The sequence below is a fragment of the Vulpes vulpes genome, chromosome 12 (genome assembly GCF_048418805.1).
Source record: "Vulpes vulpes isolate BD-2025 chromosome 12, VulVul3, whole genome shotgun sequence".
NCBI classification, from domain to species: Eukaryota; Metazoa; Chordata; class Mammalia; order Carnivora; family Canidae; genus Vulpes; species Vulpes vulpes.
In genome coordinates, this window is record NC_132791.1 from 75,057,022 (window position 1) to 75,076,852 (window position 19,831).

At 48.3% G+C, this 19,831-nt stretch overlaps 1 protein-coding gene across 1 annotated transcript; it reads left to right on the plus strand.

The window, feature by feature from the left end:
• Positions 1–471: 471 nt before the first annotated feature.
• Positions 472–18,582, plus strand: TRIM27 (tripartite motif containing 27). The gene is made up of 8 exons (XM_025986597.2): positions 472–1,186; positions 2,343–2,438; positions 4,730–4,960; positions 11,987–12,009; positions 13,602–13,717; positions 13,834–13,866; positions 15,352–15,378; positions 16,974–18,582. Exons 1-8 carry the CDS (start codon positions 767–769, stop codon positions 17,567–17,569), a joined length of 1,542 nt encoding a protein of 513 aa, XP_025842382.1. The 5' UTR covers positions 472–766; the 3' UTR covers positions 17,570–18,582.
• The last annotated feature ends 1,249 nt before the right edge of the window (positions 18,583–19,831 follow it).

Consider the following 19,831-nt stretch of genomic DNA (forward strand, 5'->3'; position numbering starts at 1 on the left):
AAGAGGCCGCGCTGGGCTCGCGGGCCTCCTTCCGTCGTACAGAGATGCTGCCCCCAGATAATGAAGCTTTTCTCTTTGGAAACGCAATCGCGAGCGCCAGCGAGTGGGGCTGTTTCCTGGAGCGGCCCGTTGGGCTCGCCCCACCCTCCGGCCTCGGGGCTCCGGGCTCCCGGGCGGACGTCTCCTCCGCCGCATCGAGCGCGCTTTCCGGGCCGCGGTGAGGCCTGCGCGCAGAGCTGGGCGCCCACAAAGGCCGGGGGTGCGGGCCAGGCCGCGACCGCTCGGCGCGGGGACGCGGGGTCTCCCGGGCCTCCCGGGCCCCGGCGCGCCCCCAGGACCGCGGCCCGCGCGTGGGCCGCCCCTGCGCTCCCGAGCCCCGGTGCGCACCCGGGCGGCCGCAGCCCGTACCGCGGGAGGCTCGGCCAAGCCCCGCCCCCGGGCCGCCCCTTCCGCTCGCGCCGGGATCCGCTCGGACGCCGCCACGTTGTCCTGCGCGAGTCTGGCCGGCGGCGGCCCTCGGCGGCCCACTCGCGCATCCGGGGGCTCCGCGGGGCCGCAGGACCCCAGGGCCGCGGGGCGGGGCCGCGGCGCACGGAGGCAGGGGGAGGGAGGGCCGCGCGGGGGCCGTGCGCTTGGGGGCCCGGGGCGGGAGGTGCCGCCTGCCCGCGCCGCCCGGAAGCCGCGAGCGGGAGGGCGCGCGGTTGAGCCGGGGTCCGCGTAAAGCCGGCGCCGGGCCCATGCCCGTGCGCCCCCGCGGGCCCGCGTCATGGCCTCCGGGAGCGTGGCCGAGTGCCTGCAGCAGGAGACCACCTGCCCCGTGTGCCTGCAGTACTTCGCGGAGCCCATGATGCTCGACTGCGGCCACAACATCTGTTGCGCGTGCCTCGCCCGTTGCTGGGGCGCGGCGGAGACCAACGTGTCGTGCCCGCAGTGCCGGGAGACCTTCCCGCAGCGCCACATGCGGCCCAACCGGCACCTGGCCAACGTGACCCAGCTGGTGAAGCAGCTGCGCACCGAGCGGCCGTCGGGGCCCGGGGGCGAGATGGGCGTGTGCGAGAAACACCGCGAGCCGCTGAAGCTGTACTGCGAGGAGGACCAGATGCCCATCTGCGTGGTGTGCGACCGCTCCCGGGAGCACCGCGGCCACAGCGTGCTGCCGCTCGAGGAGGCGGTGGAGGGCTTCAAGGTAAGGGCCGCGCCCGGGCGAGCGGGCGGGGCCGAGCGGACAAAGGAGCCGAGGGCCGAGAGGCTGCCTCCTCCACCTAGAAAATGGCTGAGCCGGACGTGTGCTTGCAGCCGTCATTTCCTTTCTCTACGCGGAGCCTCGGCACGCGGGTTTGGGAGAACCTGTAGCTGCTGAGGGAGCCCGAGCCTCCCCGCCCCCGCCCGCCCTTCCCGGGGGCCCTGTGTTTACCCGCCCCCGGGCCCACGGCCCACGGAGACACCCTCCCTCCCTCCCGACTGGAAGAAGGATATGCCCCAAAGCGCGCGCACACGGACACGCTCACGCTCCTGTCGGATCTCGGATGAGCTCAGCCTGGGCGCACCAGCAGCAGGTACCCAGGGCTGCGCACCACTGCAGGTGCCCAGCGCGGAGCCTGCAGGCATTTCCTAGCGCTTCCCTGTGCTCACGTTCTGCCCCGGTCAGCCGCTCTGACTCTAGATAGCACACCTACCGGGAAGCTCAGACAAAAGAAAGGAGTGGGTAGCCCTTTGTGAACACAGAATCAACAGCCTGGCACAAACAACGACATGGAAACAAAGTATTGACTCCAACAGTTGTAACTACATTGGAGGAGCTAGTGTGCAGTGCGGTTCTGCGGGCTTGCAGGCTGCAGAAGGAAAGGTGCAGAGTTAGGTCTGTTTGACCGTGAGTACATCTGTGCATAATGAGTCACTTCGCACTTATGGTACTTTCAGATATATTATTTCACTCATACTGGCAGTGTGCTGGAGTTCACTCACACTCCAGTAGCTTGGGAAGGTGGTATTTGTGCAGGTCACACATCAAGAAAATGAGAGAACTTAAATCATTTTCTTGGTATACTTACATGGAGAGCCAGCCACACCTTAACTCTGAGCTTCCTCATCTACTCACCTTTCCACCAAGCCATGCAGTATCTTTTCCAGGGACCGGCAGGTGACCCAGCGGTTTAAGATAAACACAGCTGAGCAGGGGTACTGTAATACCCTGTCCCTGGAAATGGCAGTGTAGTCCAGGGGCAGGTGCTCACCGGGGACTTGGCCTCAGGAGTGTGGGTTGTGTGCGTGGTAAGCACGTGGGCCATGCCGATGCCGAGGTCCCTCATCCTGAACTGTGCAGCTGTTTCTGCTTTTCTCAGGAGCAAATCCAGAACCAGCTGGACCACCTGAAAAGAGTCAAGGATTTAAAGAAGAGGCGGCGGGCACAGGGGGAGCAGGCACGAGCCGAACTTCTGGTAAGAGTCCTGGGAATTCACAGGTACTATCATGTTTGTTGGTGATTCTGTCCTGTGTAAGTCTGAAGTCACTTAACATGACTGTATCCAGTCAGGTCACTCAGAACCTAGGTGTGGGTGACACAGCCCTGGGTGGCACTTGGAAACTGTCCTGGAGAGCCAAGGGATTCCCACATTTTGGGAGGAGAGATGGAAGAGCTGAGGTTGGCACCCCTGTGGATCTGACCTACCAAAAGTTGAACCTGCTTTGTATAGATCAGAGTTGATCCTGGGTGAAATTCCTAGGCACAGCTAGCTTTCCTTGGTGCCATTCTGCAGACAGATGGTGATGGTGGCTGATCCAGTGGCTCTAGCTAGTGATTGACGTGCTCATTTGTAATGGAATGTTTGAAATTTTTGTTTTGACAACCAAAAAAAAAAAAAAGAGACTTTTATATATATAACCTTATATCTACCATACAGGTGCCTAAGCAACTTTTTTAACAGTAAATAAATTATTAGAAATTCCCAAGAGGTGCTTTCATCTGAAAAGCAAACTCTTAGTGGTGTCTAGCATCATCTTGTGAAATTCTATCAGTCCTGACCAGGGTGAAGTAAACAACTTTGGGGCAGGGAGCTTATTCTCATGGTGCCTTCAGATGCCACCATCTGTTCTGCCCAAACAATCTGCTGAGACCTCACCTCCCCTAGCTTGAGAAGAGGGCAGATGGATGGAGAATCTCCCAGTGTGCCTGAGTGGACTCAGATTATCATGCACACAACCAATGTGTCGTCCTCTGTGGGAAGATTGTCAGAGGAGAATCCGGACATTTGGATATACTTCTTGGCTCTGAGACAGCTGGGTAGATGGAGTGATACGCCTTCTCTGGGCCTGTCTCTTCTGTGAAATGGGTTTTCAGCAAGGCTAGTACTGCTGTCTCCTTCCCTTCCGTGGTGTGGCGGTGTTTCTCTAGTTGTCACTTGAGGAATTGAGTGACTGGGGAGGGGAGGGCAGAGCTGCTGAAATGTCCTGCAATGCAAGGGATAGTTCCCTGCCAGGCAGAGTCCCCCCACCAGGGTGCCAGGAGTGCTGGGTCTTTTTCAGCTTTACTTTTCTGTTTCTGAGGTTGCACTGTGTCATTTATGCTTTTGAAAGACTTTAGGTAAGGAGAGGTGAGACCTTACCAAAAGGATGCGAAACAGGTTTGTGTTCACTCCTCAGTGTGTTGCACAGAGAGTGCTTAGGAAGGTGGTGAGAAGAGTGGGTCATGGGAAAGGTTCTCAGGAAGAGTGGAGCTCAGGACAGGTGTCAACAAATATCTATAAAGGGCCATATAGTCAGGATTTTTGACTCCGTGGGACACAGATTAGTCTGTGTCACAACTACTCAACTCTGTCGTGACAGCTGAAGGCAGCATAATATAATATGTGAATGATGGGTGTGGCTGGGCCCCGGGAAAACTTAATTCCCCAGGAGTAAACAAAGGGAGCTTGCTGACACTTTGTTTAGCAGAGAGCCTCAGAGTTTTGGCAGTGGGAGGTAGATAGAGAAAGAAGGGTAGACTAGTTTTGGCAAACATCTGTTCCAGAAGGGCACCACACCGATAGCCAATGAGGGGTAGGTGATGAACAGCCCTGATGGCCAGAAAGGGGGTGAGGGCCGCACAGGTGACGTGGTTGCAGTCATGATGCGAGGATTGAGTGTCCCAGTCCACCCCACATGGCATGTATCTGACCCGGTCACTTCCCTTTCATGGCTCCCAGTTGCAGGAAAGTCTTGCCCCACCCTGGCCTGCCAGGCAAGGTGTGTTCTCTCTTACCTCTTCTGGCTTCTCCAAAGCACCTCTTTGAGAGAGGCTCACCTCTTTGAGCACCTCTTCTCAAAACTTAGGTGCTTTGCCAGACACCATCGTTCACCATCTCTCCTGTCGTTTCTTCTGCCAGGAAAGCGTGTCTACCCTTTGACCACATGGTGAACCCCTGTTTCTCCAACCACACTGTGTTACATTGCCTCTGTGAAGGCTGTGCCAGCTTCTCCCACTGCAGGCCATCCTGTCCTCACTACCTATGGTTGCATGTGTCATGTGAACCGGCCTCTCATGTGACTATATTCCTTATTTCTGGGGTAACTCACTTCTCAGCCATTGTGTCTAGTCGGTAAAGCCTGAGACCAGGAGTGAATGAACAGGATGCTTGTTTTAGCATGCCGGGATAAGATGATGAGGTCTCAGGGTAGGTAGTCAGGGACAGACATGAAGGGCTCTAGAAGGGAGCCTTCCGTCCTTCAGTACCCTCCCCTGTCATCTACGCAGAGCCTGACCCAGATGGAGAGGGAGAAGATTGTCTGGGAGTTTGAGCAGCTCTATCACTCCTTGAAGGAACATGAGTATCGCCTCCTGGCCCGCCTTGAGGAGCTAGACTTGGCCATCTACAACAGCATCAACGGTGCCATCACCCAGTTCTCCTGCAACATCTCCCACTTGAGTAGCCTGATTGCCCAGCTAGAAGAGAAGCAGCAGCAGCCCACCAGGGAGCTCCTGCAGGTAAGGCGTGGAGTGTCCCGCCAACGTGGCTCTGGCTCCTGCCAAAAAGTCTCCCTTCCCTCTTTGCTAGGCAGTATGGAGGCCCTGCACCCCCCCCCACCCCCCCCCCCCAACCCCCCCGTCAACTCTAGGAGTAACAAACCCTAGCTCAGCTCTCTGGGCTTGTCAGAGAGAAAACATGCATAACAAGTTCCAGTTGACACAACCTGGATCGGTCAGTTGCATTGTCTCATGGGAAGGACAAGAGGAAGATCTAATGCCTAGGCCTGTCCTGCACCCACAAGTGGTCTGATCACACTCTTGACCTCTCTGGGCCTCAGTGACCTGATCTACTCCTGGTGTAATGGGAGGTTCAGCCTACATGCCATTTAAAGATTTGAGTAAAGATACTCAGTGAAGTGTCCTGTAATTTTAACATATATGTGTACATTAGCACAGCCACAAAACTGAGCACTGGAACAGGAGTGGTTGGCCCAAGCGGTCCCTGTGATTTAAGCTGGGTGTAGTTACAAAGCTGCATTGACCTAACCTGGCAAGGCCACAGGAAATGTGCTGTTGTTCATTGAGTGCATATGAATTGTCTGTTCTGGGTCTGGCAGTATTCTGGGCACTGGGATTAAGTGGTGAAAAGCTGTCCTGAAATGTATATTCTAATGTCAGAGTCAGGTACTAAAGAGAACAGTGGGTATAATGGGTGTTCATAAATGCCATTAAAAGGGATGATGGCATAGGGCACAGGTCAGCAAACCGCTCCACCACCTGTTTTTGTATGTCCTTCAGGCTAAGTGGTTTTTACAGTTTGGGAGGGGTTTTTTTGTTTGTTTTTTAATAGGAGTGGAGGAAGAGGGGAAGAGAGAATTTTTTTTAAAGATGTTATTCATTCATTCATTCATTCATTCACTCATGAGAGTGAGAGAGAGAGGGAGAAGCAGGTGCGTCGCAGGGAGCCCGATGCGGGATGCGATTGCCAGACTGGGATCACACCTTGAGCCGAAGGCTGAGGCTCAACTGCTGAGCCACCCAGGTGTCCTGGGAAGAGAGAACCTTAAGTAGGCTTTATACTCAGTGCAGAAACCATTGTGGGACTTAGTCTCATGACCCTGAGATCATGACCTGAGCCAAAATCAAGAGTCAGACACTTCACCAACTTAGCCACCCAAGGCCCCCCTGGTTTTTACAGTTTTAAATGTTTGGAGAAAATCTGAAGATTTTATTTCATGGTATGTGAAATTCTATAAAACTCAAACTTTGTTGTCTGCATTTTATTGGCACTTAGCCACTTGCATTCCTGTACATACTGTGTGCATTGTTACTTTCCCACTGCCACAGCAGAGCAGAGTTGGAACTGCAAGACACTGCATGGCTCAAAAACCCAAAATATGTACTGTTTGGCTTTTCAGAAAAAGTTTATTGAGTCCTGCTTTAGACTAATAAGAAGGCCTAGCCTTGAGCCTTAATGACCACCAGTATTTAATTGCCAGGGAGGAAAGGAGGAGTTTGCAAAGTGAACACTTGATCAGAGAAGCAGAAAGTGACCAGGAAGGAGGAGGAGTGGACAGCAGAGTCTCATGCAGTTAAGGGCTGACACGCATTTGGTTTAAAGCCATGGGCATTGCTAATGCCCTCAGAGAGAAGTGCCACAGTAAACACTTAACACTTCCCTAAGGAACCATCCTAGGGACAGTGGTGACTGGCAGGGTGTGTGACCACTGTAGGAATGGGTGTCTGGGTTAAGGGGTAAGACCATAAGGAGAGGTGGGGATTGTGGGACTTTGTGGGAAGGGATGCTTAAAGAAACAAACTAAACATATTGTCAAAGATCATATGGGAGGAGAGTCTGTTGTAAGGATCTGGGTGAGGAAAGTCTTTGAAGCTGTAAAATTAATGAACTTATCACTAATGTCTGTGTCAGAAAAGATGGAAGGGAAAGGGGACTAAGCACATGTATAGGATGTAGTTTTGGAAGATCTTTGGGAAGAGAGGAGGGTGGGGGGGAGGCGGGGATGCAGGCAGGTTGAGGTTTGGTAGCAAAAACGTGGTAGCTTTTATTGTCTTGATGTGGGAGAGCAGGGTCATCTGTGGCCGCAGAGCAGGAATCAGGAAAGTCACTCACTTTAAAGAATAAGGGGAAGTTTTGAAAATACTCTTTTAGAGTATGGGAAGACCAGGTGATTTGTGAGCTACAGGAGGAACACTTGGTCGGTGAATGTCGCCCCAGTCAGCCTTGCTGTGATGTTGTCTTCCATCCTGCCTTCTGAGACCATCACTGCTCTGTTGAAGTCATAGGGAAAGCAGGTAGTGGGTGCATTCAGGATTACGGCTTTAGGAGATAGCACTGAGAGTTTTGGTTTGTTATTATAAAATTCACATAAGTTCATCATTTCTAAGTGTTTGATTCAGTAGCATTTAGTAAACTCACAGTGTCGTTTGATCATCACAACTGTACAGGTCTTGAATACTGTTATCACCTCAAAAGGAAACCTTGTATCCATTAAATACATAGTCATTCTTCCTTTCTGCTGTTGTCTCCCCGTGTTTGCCTACGAGTACAGTCCTACAGCATGTGGCCTTTTGTATCTGACTTCCTTCACTTGCCATACTTTTTTCAAGGTTCCTTGGTGTTCTAGCATGGATTGGTACTTCGTTTCTTTGTATGGCTGGATAATATTCTATAACATGGATAAACACCACGTGTTGTTTCACTTGTGTTGCATTCATGAATTGACGGACATTTGCTTTGTTTCCAAACCTTTTGGCAATTGTGAATAGTGTTCTGTGAATATTAACACCATGATAGGCTTCACCAATTTGTTGCATCATCTGTGCAGGGGATGTGTTCCAGTTTGAGTTTATGTGCTGCCAAAGTGAGCATTAGAGGTTTAAATTTTTTTTTTTAAGATATTTGTGAGGACATTTTTGAACAGATGGGGTCTGTTAAAGAAAGAGGGGTCATGGACATGGAATGAGAGGGAGAGAGAGGGTCTTGATCATTTCCAGAGAGTGGTTATGATGGATGTCATTGTAAAAGCAAGCTAAATCCTACGTAATGAAATATTGGAGGCTTTCCTGCTGAGGTGGGGAACAGGACAAGATGCCCACTATTGTCTACCTCTATTTAACATTGTACTGGAGGTTTTAACTAATATAATTAGATAAAGCAATTGCAAGCATAGGAATTGGAAAAGACGGGGCACCTTGCTGACTTAGCTGGTGGAGCATGTGACTCTTGATCTTGGGGTTAGTTTGAGCTCCATGTTGGGTGTAGAGTTTACTTAAAAATAGAATCTTTTTTTTTTTTTAAGATTATTTATTTATTTATTTATTCATTCATTCATTCATTCATTCATGAGAGAGAGAGACAGAGGGTGGGGCAGAGACACAGGCAGAGGGAGAAGCAGGCTCCTCCCAGGAAGCCTGATGCAGGACTTGATCCCAGGACCCCAGGATCACACCCTGAGCCAAAGACAGATGCTCAGTTGCTAAGCCACCCAGGTATCCCAAGACAGTTTAGAAAAGGATACTCCATTTCCAATTGCAAAAAGAAAAAAGGTAAAGTAATAAGACATTTTTTGTTCTTGGCCAAGACATGTTGACATCATCACATTGTCAGTTCTTTATAAATTAATGTATAAACTTAGTGCAATCCCAACAAAAACAGAACACACTTTTTCTAGAGCTAAACAGATTGATAGTAAGGTTCAGATAGAAAAATAATAGCTGGGAAACTGAGAAAGAAGAGCTGTGGGTGGGAACTGGCCCTATTAGACATTAAAATATACACAGTGCCTGTGTAACTAAACCAGCTGGTAACAGCTCAGCAGAAAAACACACATACACACTGTTACCATTCAAAAGACCAGTGTGAAGGGGCACCTGGGTGGCTGTGCATCTGACTCTTGATTTCTGCTTAGGTCATGATCTCACAGCCTCCATGCTCAGTGGAGACTCTGCTTGAGATTCTCCCTCTCCTTCTGCTCCTGTGTGCTCTTTTTCTCTCAAATAATAAATAAATCTTCAAAAGACCAGTGCCAAATTAAAAGAAAATTGTAGCAAATATCACAAATGGAGATAATAGAAATAATATATAAAGAACGTTTAAAAAATCGAGAGGGAGGGAAAAGACAAGTTCTATAGAAAAATGAGCACAAGATATGAACAGGCAATTTGCAAAAGAACTGTAAAATTGGACTAGGAACTTGCGAAAAAGTGTTCTACTGTACTTTTAATAAGATCCAAATAAAAACCATGCTCTAATACCCTTTTTCCCCCATTAGAATATAATTTTTTTTTTTTTTTAAGCAAAATTTTCTTAATTCAGTACACTGTTAGCAAGGATGTGGGAGAGAGAATCTCATATGCTGGTAGGAAGACAAATTGTTTTGGCAGCATACATGCAGTTAGAATTTTTTTAAGACTATTTATTTATGAGAGACTCAGAGAGAAGCAGAGACAAAAGCAGAGGAAGAAGCAGGCTCCCTGTGGGGAGCCCAATGCGACTCTATCCCAGGACCCCGGGATCATGACATGAGCAGAAGGCAGATACTCAACCACTGAGCTACCCCGGTGCCCCCATGCAGTTAGAATTTGACCAAGAATCCTTTCAGGAATTTACTTTGAAGATATATTGACACATGAAAATATGTACAAAAATACATATGCACAAAGTTACTCAGTGTAACATTGTAATTGCGAAATATTGGAAAAACCCACCTATCAAACCGAGAATAGTGGTGGAATCAGTGGTGGAATCGACTGTGTGTACATACAGTGGGATGCTGTGCAGCTGTCAAGAGAGTAAGGAAGACACTCATGAAGTAATAGAGAGTGGTTTCCAGGAGTGGATTGTTAAGTGAAAAATCATAGTGCAGGATCTAGAGTGTGCTACTTTTTGTGTAGGAAAATAGATAATTGGAACATCTTGTATTTGCTTATTTTTGCAGAGGAAACAGTAGAAGAATAAACCGGATGGGAATGGGGAAAACGGGATGGGAAGGGATAGGATAAAAAGTGACAGATACTCTGTGGCCAAGTTTCAGACTTTTTGTGCATCAAAGTAAATAAGAACAGTGATAGATTATAACCTGTTAAATAAAGTAAGAATATATGAGTCAATACTACTAATAAACAGGCAGAAATTACCTTTAAAAAAAAAAAAAAGATTTTATTTATTTTTTTCATGAGAGAGACAGAGAGAGGCAGGCTCCTTAGGGAGCCCAATGCAGGACTGGATCCCCAGACTGGATCACGCCCTGAGCCAAAGGCAGCTGCTCAACCACTGAGCCACCCAGGTGTCCCAAAATTACTCTTTCTGTAGGATGTCGACTTAAGTGATATAGAAGGAATTTTGAAGCTAACCAATGACCCTTTAGTAACCATCATAGTAAAATTTAATTCAGACAGTAATAATCAGTGGATGCTAAGTCTAAGGGAGGAAGTTTATAGAGAATGCCCCATTGACATAGTTTCAAAGTATCAGTTTTGGATTACTTATTAGTTATAAGAGGAAAGGTAGTGGCTATACAATGATCAGAATTGCCCCAGTAAGGGGCAAGTGAGTATCATGTACCTTTAGAAGGATATACCACTGGGCGCCTGGGTGACTCAGTTGGTTAAGTATTGGACTCTTGTTTCAGCTCAAGTCTTGATATCAGGGTCCTGGGATTAAGCCTTGCATCAGGCTCCATGCTCACTGGGGCATCTGCTTCTCCCTCTGTCTCTGCCCCTCCCCCCTATTTGTGCATTCTGTCTCTCAAATAAATAAGTGAAATCTTAAAAAAAAAAAAGAAGAACATACCATACACCAGTTAAAGATGATACAGCCTGGATTTAATCATGAGGGGAATATCTGACAAACTCCAAAGGAAGGATGATATCCTGTAGAATAAACAACCTATATTAAACCAGTGTCAGTGCCACAAAAGACAAATCAGCCCTAAGGAGCCATTCCAGATACACATGGTGATAGCTGACTGTGGTGAATGGTCATGGATTACCAAGCAGGGAAGAGAGTAGCTGAAGATAACTTTATTAAGGTGATTGGTTAAGGGATCCCAGGGTGGCTCAGCGGTTTAGCGCCTGCCTTTGGCCCAGGGCGCAGTCCTGGAGTCCCGGGATTGAGTCCCACGTCAGGCTTCTGGCATGGAGCCTGCTTCTCCCTCTGCCTGTGTCTCTGCCTCTCTCTCTCCCTACGTCTATCATGAATAAATAAATATAATCTTAAAAAAAAAATTAAGGTGATTGGTTAAACTAGAGTATGGACTGGGTTAGATAAAGGTTTACTTAGATCATTGATCATTAGATCCATGTTCCTTATTCTGGATTGGATAACTACTGTGGTTATATGAGAAAATGTACTTATCCTTAGGAAAAACACACAGAAGTATTAATGGGGCAAAGATACAGCATAGAATGTAAATAGTGATCTCTCAAATGGTTCTGCATATAAATGCGGTTATAAAATCTGGAAAATTGGGGATCCCTGGGTGGCTCGGTGGTTTGGTGCCTGCCTTCAGCTCAGGGTGTGGTCCTAGGGTCCCAGGATCAGGTCCCACATCAAGCTCCTTGCATGGAGCCTGCTTCTCCCTCTGCCTGTGTCTCTGCCTCTCTCTCTCTCTCTCATGAATAAATGAATAAAATCTTTAAAAAAAAATCTGCAAAGTCTGGGAAGGGGTATCCAGGAGCTCTGTACTAGCAGCTTTTCTGTGTATTTGAAATTATTTCACAATAAAAAGTTAAAGCAAGCTGGACAAGTAGGCAGTTGTGGTCTGAGGGTGGGATACTGGAGTTTGGAAATTTGAAATCCTGAGATCCTGGGCCAGTGGGACAGAAGCAGGACAGAGGAGATGCTGGGAGTGCAAACTGTGCATCTCACTTTGCTCACCCTGACTTTAGGTCCTGGGCTGAGTTGTGGTTCTTGTCTTCCTGGCTTCTCGTAGGAGGGCCAGCTGGTTCCTGGGTTTCCAGCCAACATCTGAAGGAAAACTGAAGCTACGAGGTCTCATGGTTATCTTTTCCTTTCTCTTGTAGGACATCGGGGACACATTGAGCAGGTACGGTGTTCTCTCTCTCCAGTGCTCAGTCACACAGGAGGATGTTTTCCCTTAGACTCATAAATCCTGAAAGGAGCCAGAGAAGGACATTTGACGAGAGTGAAACACAGCCTGCTCGTCTCTGGACCAAGTCACTGGTGTGCAGAGAGCTGGATGGACCACAGTTCTGCTCAGTAAACTTAGGAATTACTGACAAACTGTGGGTGAATGAGTACCTGTGATTTGTGAGGACACATCTGTGGAGAGTGAAGGCTCACACAGAGCTGGCCAAAGTGCAAGGGTTTCAGAGTCCTCTCCCCAACTGTATGATGGGGAAAATATGGCCTAAGAGGAGTGTGGGTGGCTCAGAGTTGCAGAATCAGTGCTAACTTACCTGATACAGGCTCCTGTTCTCATTCCTTCTTGGCTGTGTGATCTGATGGGGATGGGGAGGAGCGGGCCAGATGCCAAAGCTCACCTGTGTTTGCAGGACAGACAGGGGCCCATGGGCTGTGGGGTTTGGTGCAGCAGCATCTACAGGGGCAGAGGCTGACTTAGAAGGAGCTGAACTTTCAGATTGCTCAAAACACTGCACAGTACAAGCCCTCCAGAGGAATGAGCTGGGCCAGGGCCTCATAGATAGAGTAGGTTGGCTGGGAGTGCCACATGGAGAGATTCTGGGGTAAAATCAAGGGTCTGAGGGAGATGAATTGGAGTGTGTCCAGTCCCAGCCAGATGGCCCCAGTGATCCCTGCCCTTATAGTCACTGATGCCGGTCCAGTTCTGGCCTGACATGGGGAGATAGACCCTTCAGAGCCCAGCATTTTATGACATTAATGTTGGGGTCTGGCTGTATGAGATAGGAAACCAAAAATTTCGTTGGCTTAAAGCTGAAACATAATTTCAGAAGTTGCCACCTGTGAGGAAGGTGCAGGTAGGTAGCCAGGGGCGGAGCAGGGAGTTTCCTTCTTTCCACTCTCCTGCTGCCCCCAGTTGTCCTTGAAGTCCCGGTCCAGGATGGTTGCTGGAATGCCAGCCAGCATGAGGGTGATAAGTACATCACAGCACGCTCCCCTGAAGTAGGCTTCGCAGATTCCCACGAGACACTCCTTCCCTCTTACTGGCCAGAGCTCAGTCACAGGGTTGCATCTAAACGGGGCAGCCGTGAGCGTGGTGTAACTTGGGAGATAGGAGATGGGGAGGCAGCTGGCAGTCATGGATCATGGACCCCCTGAACAGGTTGGGTGCCAATCTGCCTGAAAAGGGTTCTTACCTCTGGATTGTTGCCCACCATGAAACTCAAGGACTTTGTCATGGAATCTTTTGCTTTCTGGCACGGTCAGCCTTCTATTCGGTTTAATTCAGTAAACCTTTTTGAGGACAAGCCATTTGAAAATCCATGAGCTAGGTCCTGTTGGGGGAATGGAGATGAGGAAGCTGTTTCTCCTGCTTTTGTCCAGAGGATCACAGTCTAGGCAGAGAAGAGGGAAAAGGCTGTAGGGGCTGCTTTAAACACTGTTGGTCATTTTAACCCAGGCTTTGTCTGGGCTTCTGAAGTCATAGGGTTAGGGGAGGGAGGGATTTACTCCTTTTTTTTTTTTTTTTTTTTTAAGAGCTGAAAGAATCAGGATCCCTGAGCCCTGGATCACACCTCCAGATCTGCAGGAGAAAATCCACATTTTTGCACAAAAATGTCTGTTCTTGACGGAAAGTCTGAAGCAGTTCACAGGTAACAGAAGATAGGGATCCCTTAGGGGAAATGCATTCATACTCTGAATATCTGTCTTGCTTGCCTGTCCAGCTGGATATGAGATGCAAACTGAATGTCTTCTCTTTTCCACTTAGAAAAAATGCAGTCAGATATGGAGAAAATCCAAGGTAAATTTCTATATTTCCTGGGCTTTTGATGTTGAAGTTTCCTGGGCAAGTGATCATCTACTTTAAAGGTGCGGGAAAATGAGAAGGAGTGACACCACTGGCTAGCCTTCTCTGATCTGCTTCTTCCTTTTGCTTTAGTCATCTCAATTGATAGTCTTTTTTTTTTTTTTTTTTTTTTAAATTTGAAGTCAGTGTACTCAGTTCTCAGTCTATATTGATGGGGGTGAAAAACAGCAACCCAAAAATTAATTAATCCAGAATTTGCTTAATTCTTTTCTAATTGGGAAAAGAATGAACAGAAACTATCCTAGTTGTGTTTCATCAGAGCCGGTGTTTAAGGTTATAACTTGCTGAGTCCCTCCTGCTCATGGGCATTGGTGCTGACCAGGGTGGGGGTCAAACAGCCCCCGGGGGAGTAATAGCAGGAATTCAGGAATCAGGCCACCCTGGGCCACTGCTGGCTCTTAGGAAGGATTCCACACTGATTTCCTCATCTGCAAAAATGAGGAAAAGAATTGTTCTTACCTCGAGAGGTTGTTGGATTAAGTTCCAAAAGCCTTGAGAATGGAGCCTGACATACACAAACATAAATACAAGGTTTATTTAAGTAAAGTGGTTTGGGTAGTAAAGGGAAGCCCCTTCTAAATTTAAATTTTCTGTTCATGAGCCTCATTCAGTTAGGAGTTGGTTATATCCTCTAAGTGCTAAAATTCCTAGACAGCCCAGTGGAATCTGAAACCTTCACATGTAGGTAAACCCCTTCTTCTTTGTTACAAATGACAAATCCCCATAATCTCTGCTGTTTCCTGTATGTTGTATAGACTAAGACCTTCTTTGCATTTTATCTTTCCAGATACATACTTTTTTGGCCTCTAGCAACATATATAGGGGACACTCCAATGCCTTCCACAGGCAAACAAAATAGGGAGAAACTGCCCTAAATACAGTGGGTAATACCAGAAGTGGTCAGTTCAAGCGTGAATTCCCTTGAATTTGAATCTGGCCTCATTAATTTTTCCTACTCTCCCCCCACCTGAAAGCCTCATGAGGGCTTATTTGTGAACATGCTTTGTCCACTGCTCAGTACTTCTTGTGTCAGTGCTGGCATTTGCCCTGGCGTGGTAGTGGGTATCGCCCACGGAGCCACTCAGCCCTTAGAACACAGGTGGCTTCTGAAGGCCAAGAGTTGTGCCTGAGAAAAACAGCAACCCAAAATGAGGTCGCTTGGAACAGCATTTCACTGGAGGATGGATTCCCTGACCTTGGTTCAGTTTGATCCCATTTGCTACCAAAATTCCCTGTCCCTCTTCCTGTAGAGCTCTCGGTTGAACAATGTTATGTCAAGAAATCAGTACACAGCTGACAACAGGAATGCAGGGCTGATGAAACTGTAGCTTTGTGGAGACTCTTAATGAGAGTCTCTGCTCAGGTATCTCAGAAATACTCACTTGCCGTCTGTTAACTACTACTCTCTTGTTCTTTCAGAATTGAGAGAGGCTCAGTTATACTCAGGTAGGTGATGGAGATAAAACCATATGGAAACAGGAATAAAGGTCCTGAAAACCTAACTACCATTATGAATGATTTGGGAAATTGCCTAAATTGGGGTTCTTTGGATTATGTATGTAAAAGTGATAAACAGCAACCACAAAAATACTATTGATTGTTTCCATGTGTTGGCAATATCTTTGCCTCCTAAAATGCCTCAAAGCCAAAGCCAGGGACCTCTGAAACAGAAAATCCAGCTGAGGTGCTTGAGTAGGAATTGCAGCCCCCAAAAGAGGAGCACTGCTATAGGGCATCCTTCCTGTGCTTGGGGGAAGGGGTAGGTCAGAGCCTCGGGGCAGCCCCTCCCTGAGCTGGGGCAGGAGCTGAGCTGTCCTACCCCTTGACCATCAGTGTCACTGAGGGGTCAGGAGCCTGAGTAGATCTGTGGTCCCAGAGGTCTTCACATCTTAGGTATGTACTTAGCACAGTTCCATGGAATCCTCCCCATGAAGGGAGGCGTACAGCAGGTCTTCCAATGGTGTCCACCACTGTGACCCATATTTTGTTCTAGTAAGTATGAGCTGAATACCTTGCACATGACCTATACTGTCTAGCATCATACAGGGCTCTGTGGGGGGAACAAAGCATAAGACACAGTGTGTGATGGGAAGTACGCGGCACACCCAAAGGCACAGGGCGCTGCTGTACACAGGTTGTTGAACCACAAATCTACTATCTGGGGCTCCTGGTTATCAGTTGCTTTCATGAACCTTTCATGGAGGCCATTTAGCCTGTCTGAGCTGTGGTTTAGAGAGAGAATGTTTTAAAGCAGGAAAGTACCACATGACTGCAAAATGCTGTCATACTGATCACCCAAGTACATGACTCAGATGATAGAGTTTTAGGTTTAAGGGAGGGAGCATGTGATGACTTGGCTGGTTGACAGCAGCTTTTTGAGAAAGATGTGGGTGTTGTATTGGACATTAGAAAGAGATGAATGGGGTTTGCATGTGCTGAGTAAAGATCTCATGGAATGGAGGATATAAAAGACTGCTTTTCTTTTTTATAGGATTATTTATCTTAGGGTGTGTGCATGTGGGGGGAGGGGCAGAAGGAGAGGGAGAGAGAAACCCAAGCAGACTCCAAACTGAGCCCAGAGCCTGACATGAGGCTGATATCATGACCCTAAGATCACAACCTGACCCGAAAACTTAGAGTTGGACACTCCACCAACTGCAACCCTCCCCGCCCCCCCCGCCCCAGGCACCATTAAAAGAGTGATACAGGTTTGTAGTCGCTTATTCACATACCAAAGGCCCAAAATTTAAGTTGAGAATTCAGCTTATAATGGATAATGTGACTTAAGATGTTAAAAGGAAGGGAATGGAGGTAAAATCTCAGTACTTTCAATATGTCCTGGTTTAGAAAGGTAGTCAGCTAATCCAAACAATACTTTTTGGAATGTCAGCTCCAGGGTGAATTTCACAAGATGAATGCGGTCTATTGTGGGGCATTCATGTTCTCCTCTTACAGGAGGCAGAGAAGAGCTGGGTGTCCTCTAGTGTGCTTTCCTGGCCCCTGGCTGACTGTCCTCCCCTTTCCCCTGTGTGTCTCCACAGTGGACGTGACTCTAGACCCGGACACAGCCTACCCTAGCTTGATCCTTTCTGACAACCTGCGGCAGGTGCGGTACAGTTACCTCCAGCAAGACCTGCCTGACAACCCTGAGCGGTTCAATCTGTTTCCCTGTGTCTTGGGCTCTCCATGTTTCATCGCTGGGCGACATTACTGGGAGGTAGAAGTGGGAGATAAAGCCAAGTGGACCATAGGTGTCTGTGAAGACTCCGTATGCAGAAAAGGTGGAGTAACCTCGGCCCCCCAGAATGGATTCTGGGCTGTGTCCTTGTGGTATGGGAAGGAGTACTGGGCTCTTACCTCCCCGATGACTGCCCTACCCCTGCGCACTCCTCTCCAGCGGGTGGGGGTTTTCTTGGACTATGATGCTGGCGAGGTCTCCTTCTACAACGTGACAGAGAGGTGTCACACATTTACTTTCTCTCATGCCACCTTCTGTGGGCCTGTCCGGCCTTACTTCAGCCTGAGTTACTCGGGAGGGAAGAGCGCAGCCCCTCTCATCATCTGCCCCATGAGTGGGATCGATGGGTTTTCTGGTCATGTTGGTAATCACGCTCATTCCATGGAGACCTCCCCTTGAGGAGGTGAACTCAGGCCTAGAGGGCTGTTGGCCATGATCCTACCCCAGGCATAAGGTGTCTTGTTGCCTTGCCTTTTCCTGCTTATCACAGCTGGATGTCCTTCCCACTTTCTCTGCCCCTGCAGTGGGAGACAGGGTGTCCACACTCTGTACTGTCCTTTCCCTCCCCATGCAGATGGTCAGATGTAAGGAGATCAAGATGGCCCAGAATTACAAACCAGATGTCCACCTTCAGTGTTTCCAACACTTTTGGTTTTACCCATTACTGGAGGGGATACAGAGTATGGATAATCCCTGGAGAGCCATTCAGGACCCTTCACCGTGGCTCAGCCTGGCTTCCTCTGGTCCAGCCCCACATAGTGATCGTGGATGTGTGCTGTTCTCTGGACCAGGGCTCCTTTCTAAGAACCTAGAGTGGAACTACCTGGCCCTGTCAGCATGGCTCCCTCTATCCCAATTCCCATTCACTGTAGTTTTATTAACTCCATTAAAGAGGCCTGTATGTGTTTTGATTAGTTACAGTTATTTTACAATAATGGTGGGAAATGGCCTTACCTCTGTTATGAGATAATGTTCTAATCAATGTACTCTCTGCCTCTGTATCTTTTCTGAGGGCTCTGTTGCTCCCTTCATTCTAATGAAAGGTGTATCCTGGTGTCAGGTGCACGTCATCCAGGATAGTTTCCTGCCAACACCGTCCATTGTTCCTAAATCCCCTCGCACTCACATATGTGGACCTGAAGTTTGTCCCTGCAGTGATTCTGAGGCACTATTCCAGGGACTCATTGACTTTTTTGCCTTCTTTTCTCCACTTCTTTGGGGAGTGGGGGAATTGACCTTTCTAATACGTGTACCATCAAGGGGCATCCCCATAGCCATTGGGTCATGGGGTGTTCTGGGGCTAGAAGGCAAAGGCAGATCACTTCAAGCAAGCCCCCACAATGGCTTAGTCCTGCTTCCCTTCCAGTACATGACCCTCTGTTTGAAAATAAAGTGAGTGTGGATGTTGTTTACATTGTTGTTGTTTTCTGGGTCTTGGTAGGATTGGGTTCATAGAGGTTGGGGGTGGGACTGGAGGGGTAGTTAAGGGTGTTGATTTGATTTCCCCTATGGGTCCAGAATCCTGTTTGGCCAACATTAGACTTCAAACTGGATGAAAATACTACTTTGCAGTACAATCTACCACTTCCTAATGGTGCTAAGAAAGCAGTTTGGCCATCCACAGCCTATAGCTCTGTGTTGGTTAATCTTGTAATTTCAGTAGGAAAGAGCTCTCTCAAGTCCTTTTTATAACTGGCAGTGGGATGTTGCAGCAATGCTGGGTGTAGGTCAGAAGGTCCAGAACTGGCTTCTAGCCCAGAACCACCAGGCTAAGCCCCTGGGTACACAAGGGTCACCATGTGCTGAGGAGGCAAGATTAGGCTGAGAGAACAGCTTTGTTCCAGGGATTTGGATCTTTCCTGCTTCTGGACATGGCCTCAGAAGACAAGATTTTATGGTCTATAGTTTGTCCTATACAGACCATGGAGGTTCCATGGCTGAAAATCATGAATTGGTGAGATCATGTCCTAATTCATTCTTCCATTCATTATGTAAAGTGAAATCATGTAAGAAGGACCTATAAAGAGGGGCTTCCATGAGGATATAGTGTATGTATGTGAAATATATAGACGTGGACCAAGGCACACAGTAGTTTGTGAATGTTCACAAGCCTACAAAGTGGGTACTATTGCACTATTTTACAGTTGCAGAAACGGAGGTACAGAGGAGGTAAGTGGCTTGTTCAAGGTGCACAGCTAGGGAGCAGCAGAACCAGGATTCAAACTAAGATGGAACACTTGACCACATACACCTTATCCTTCCCCTCAGTATCTATTATGCTTTTCTGCATGAGAAGGCTGAGCATTGACTGAAAGCCTCAAAGTGCCAGTCCACCGACCTGCTTTCAACAGGAAGTGTCTACTTGAGATGTAAGGGTCTGCAGCTGGAAAGTTGGCTGTAGAATCCCATTCAAAACTCTTATTCCAGTCCACTGGGGCAGAGGGGAGGAATAGGAGCCCACAAAGAGGACATCTTGGAGGTGTCCAAGAACATGTGTCCCGTGGCGTGGCATGGCCTCCCAGCCTTTGCTGCCAGTTTGGAGCTGTCTCCAGGCTATCTTGGAGGGGCTCACCAGGGGCCTGCTGTATCCCCAGGAGACCCAGTGCTCTAGAAGCAGCATCTTGATGCATTTTTAAAAAAATACTTTATTTATTCCTGAGA

What these genes read in the sequence shown, in the direction of transcription:
- TRIM27 (XM_025986597.2), top strand. Translation starts at nt 767, where the DNA reads ATGGCCTCCGGGAGCGTGGCCGAGTGCCTGCAGCAGGAGACCACCTGC. An exon ending in CCACCAGGGAGCTCCTGCAG is followed by an intron (nt 4,961 to 11,986) that starts GTAAGGCGTGGA and finishes TTTCTCTTGTAG; the next exon opens with GACATCGGGGACACATTGAG. An exon ending in AGAGGCTCAGTTATACTCAG is followed by an intron (nt 15,379 to 16,973) that starts GTAGGTGATGGA and finishes GTGTCTCCACAG; the next exon opens with TGGACGTGACTCTAGACCCG.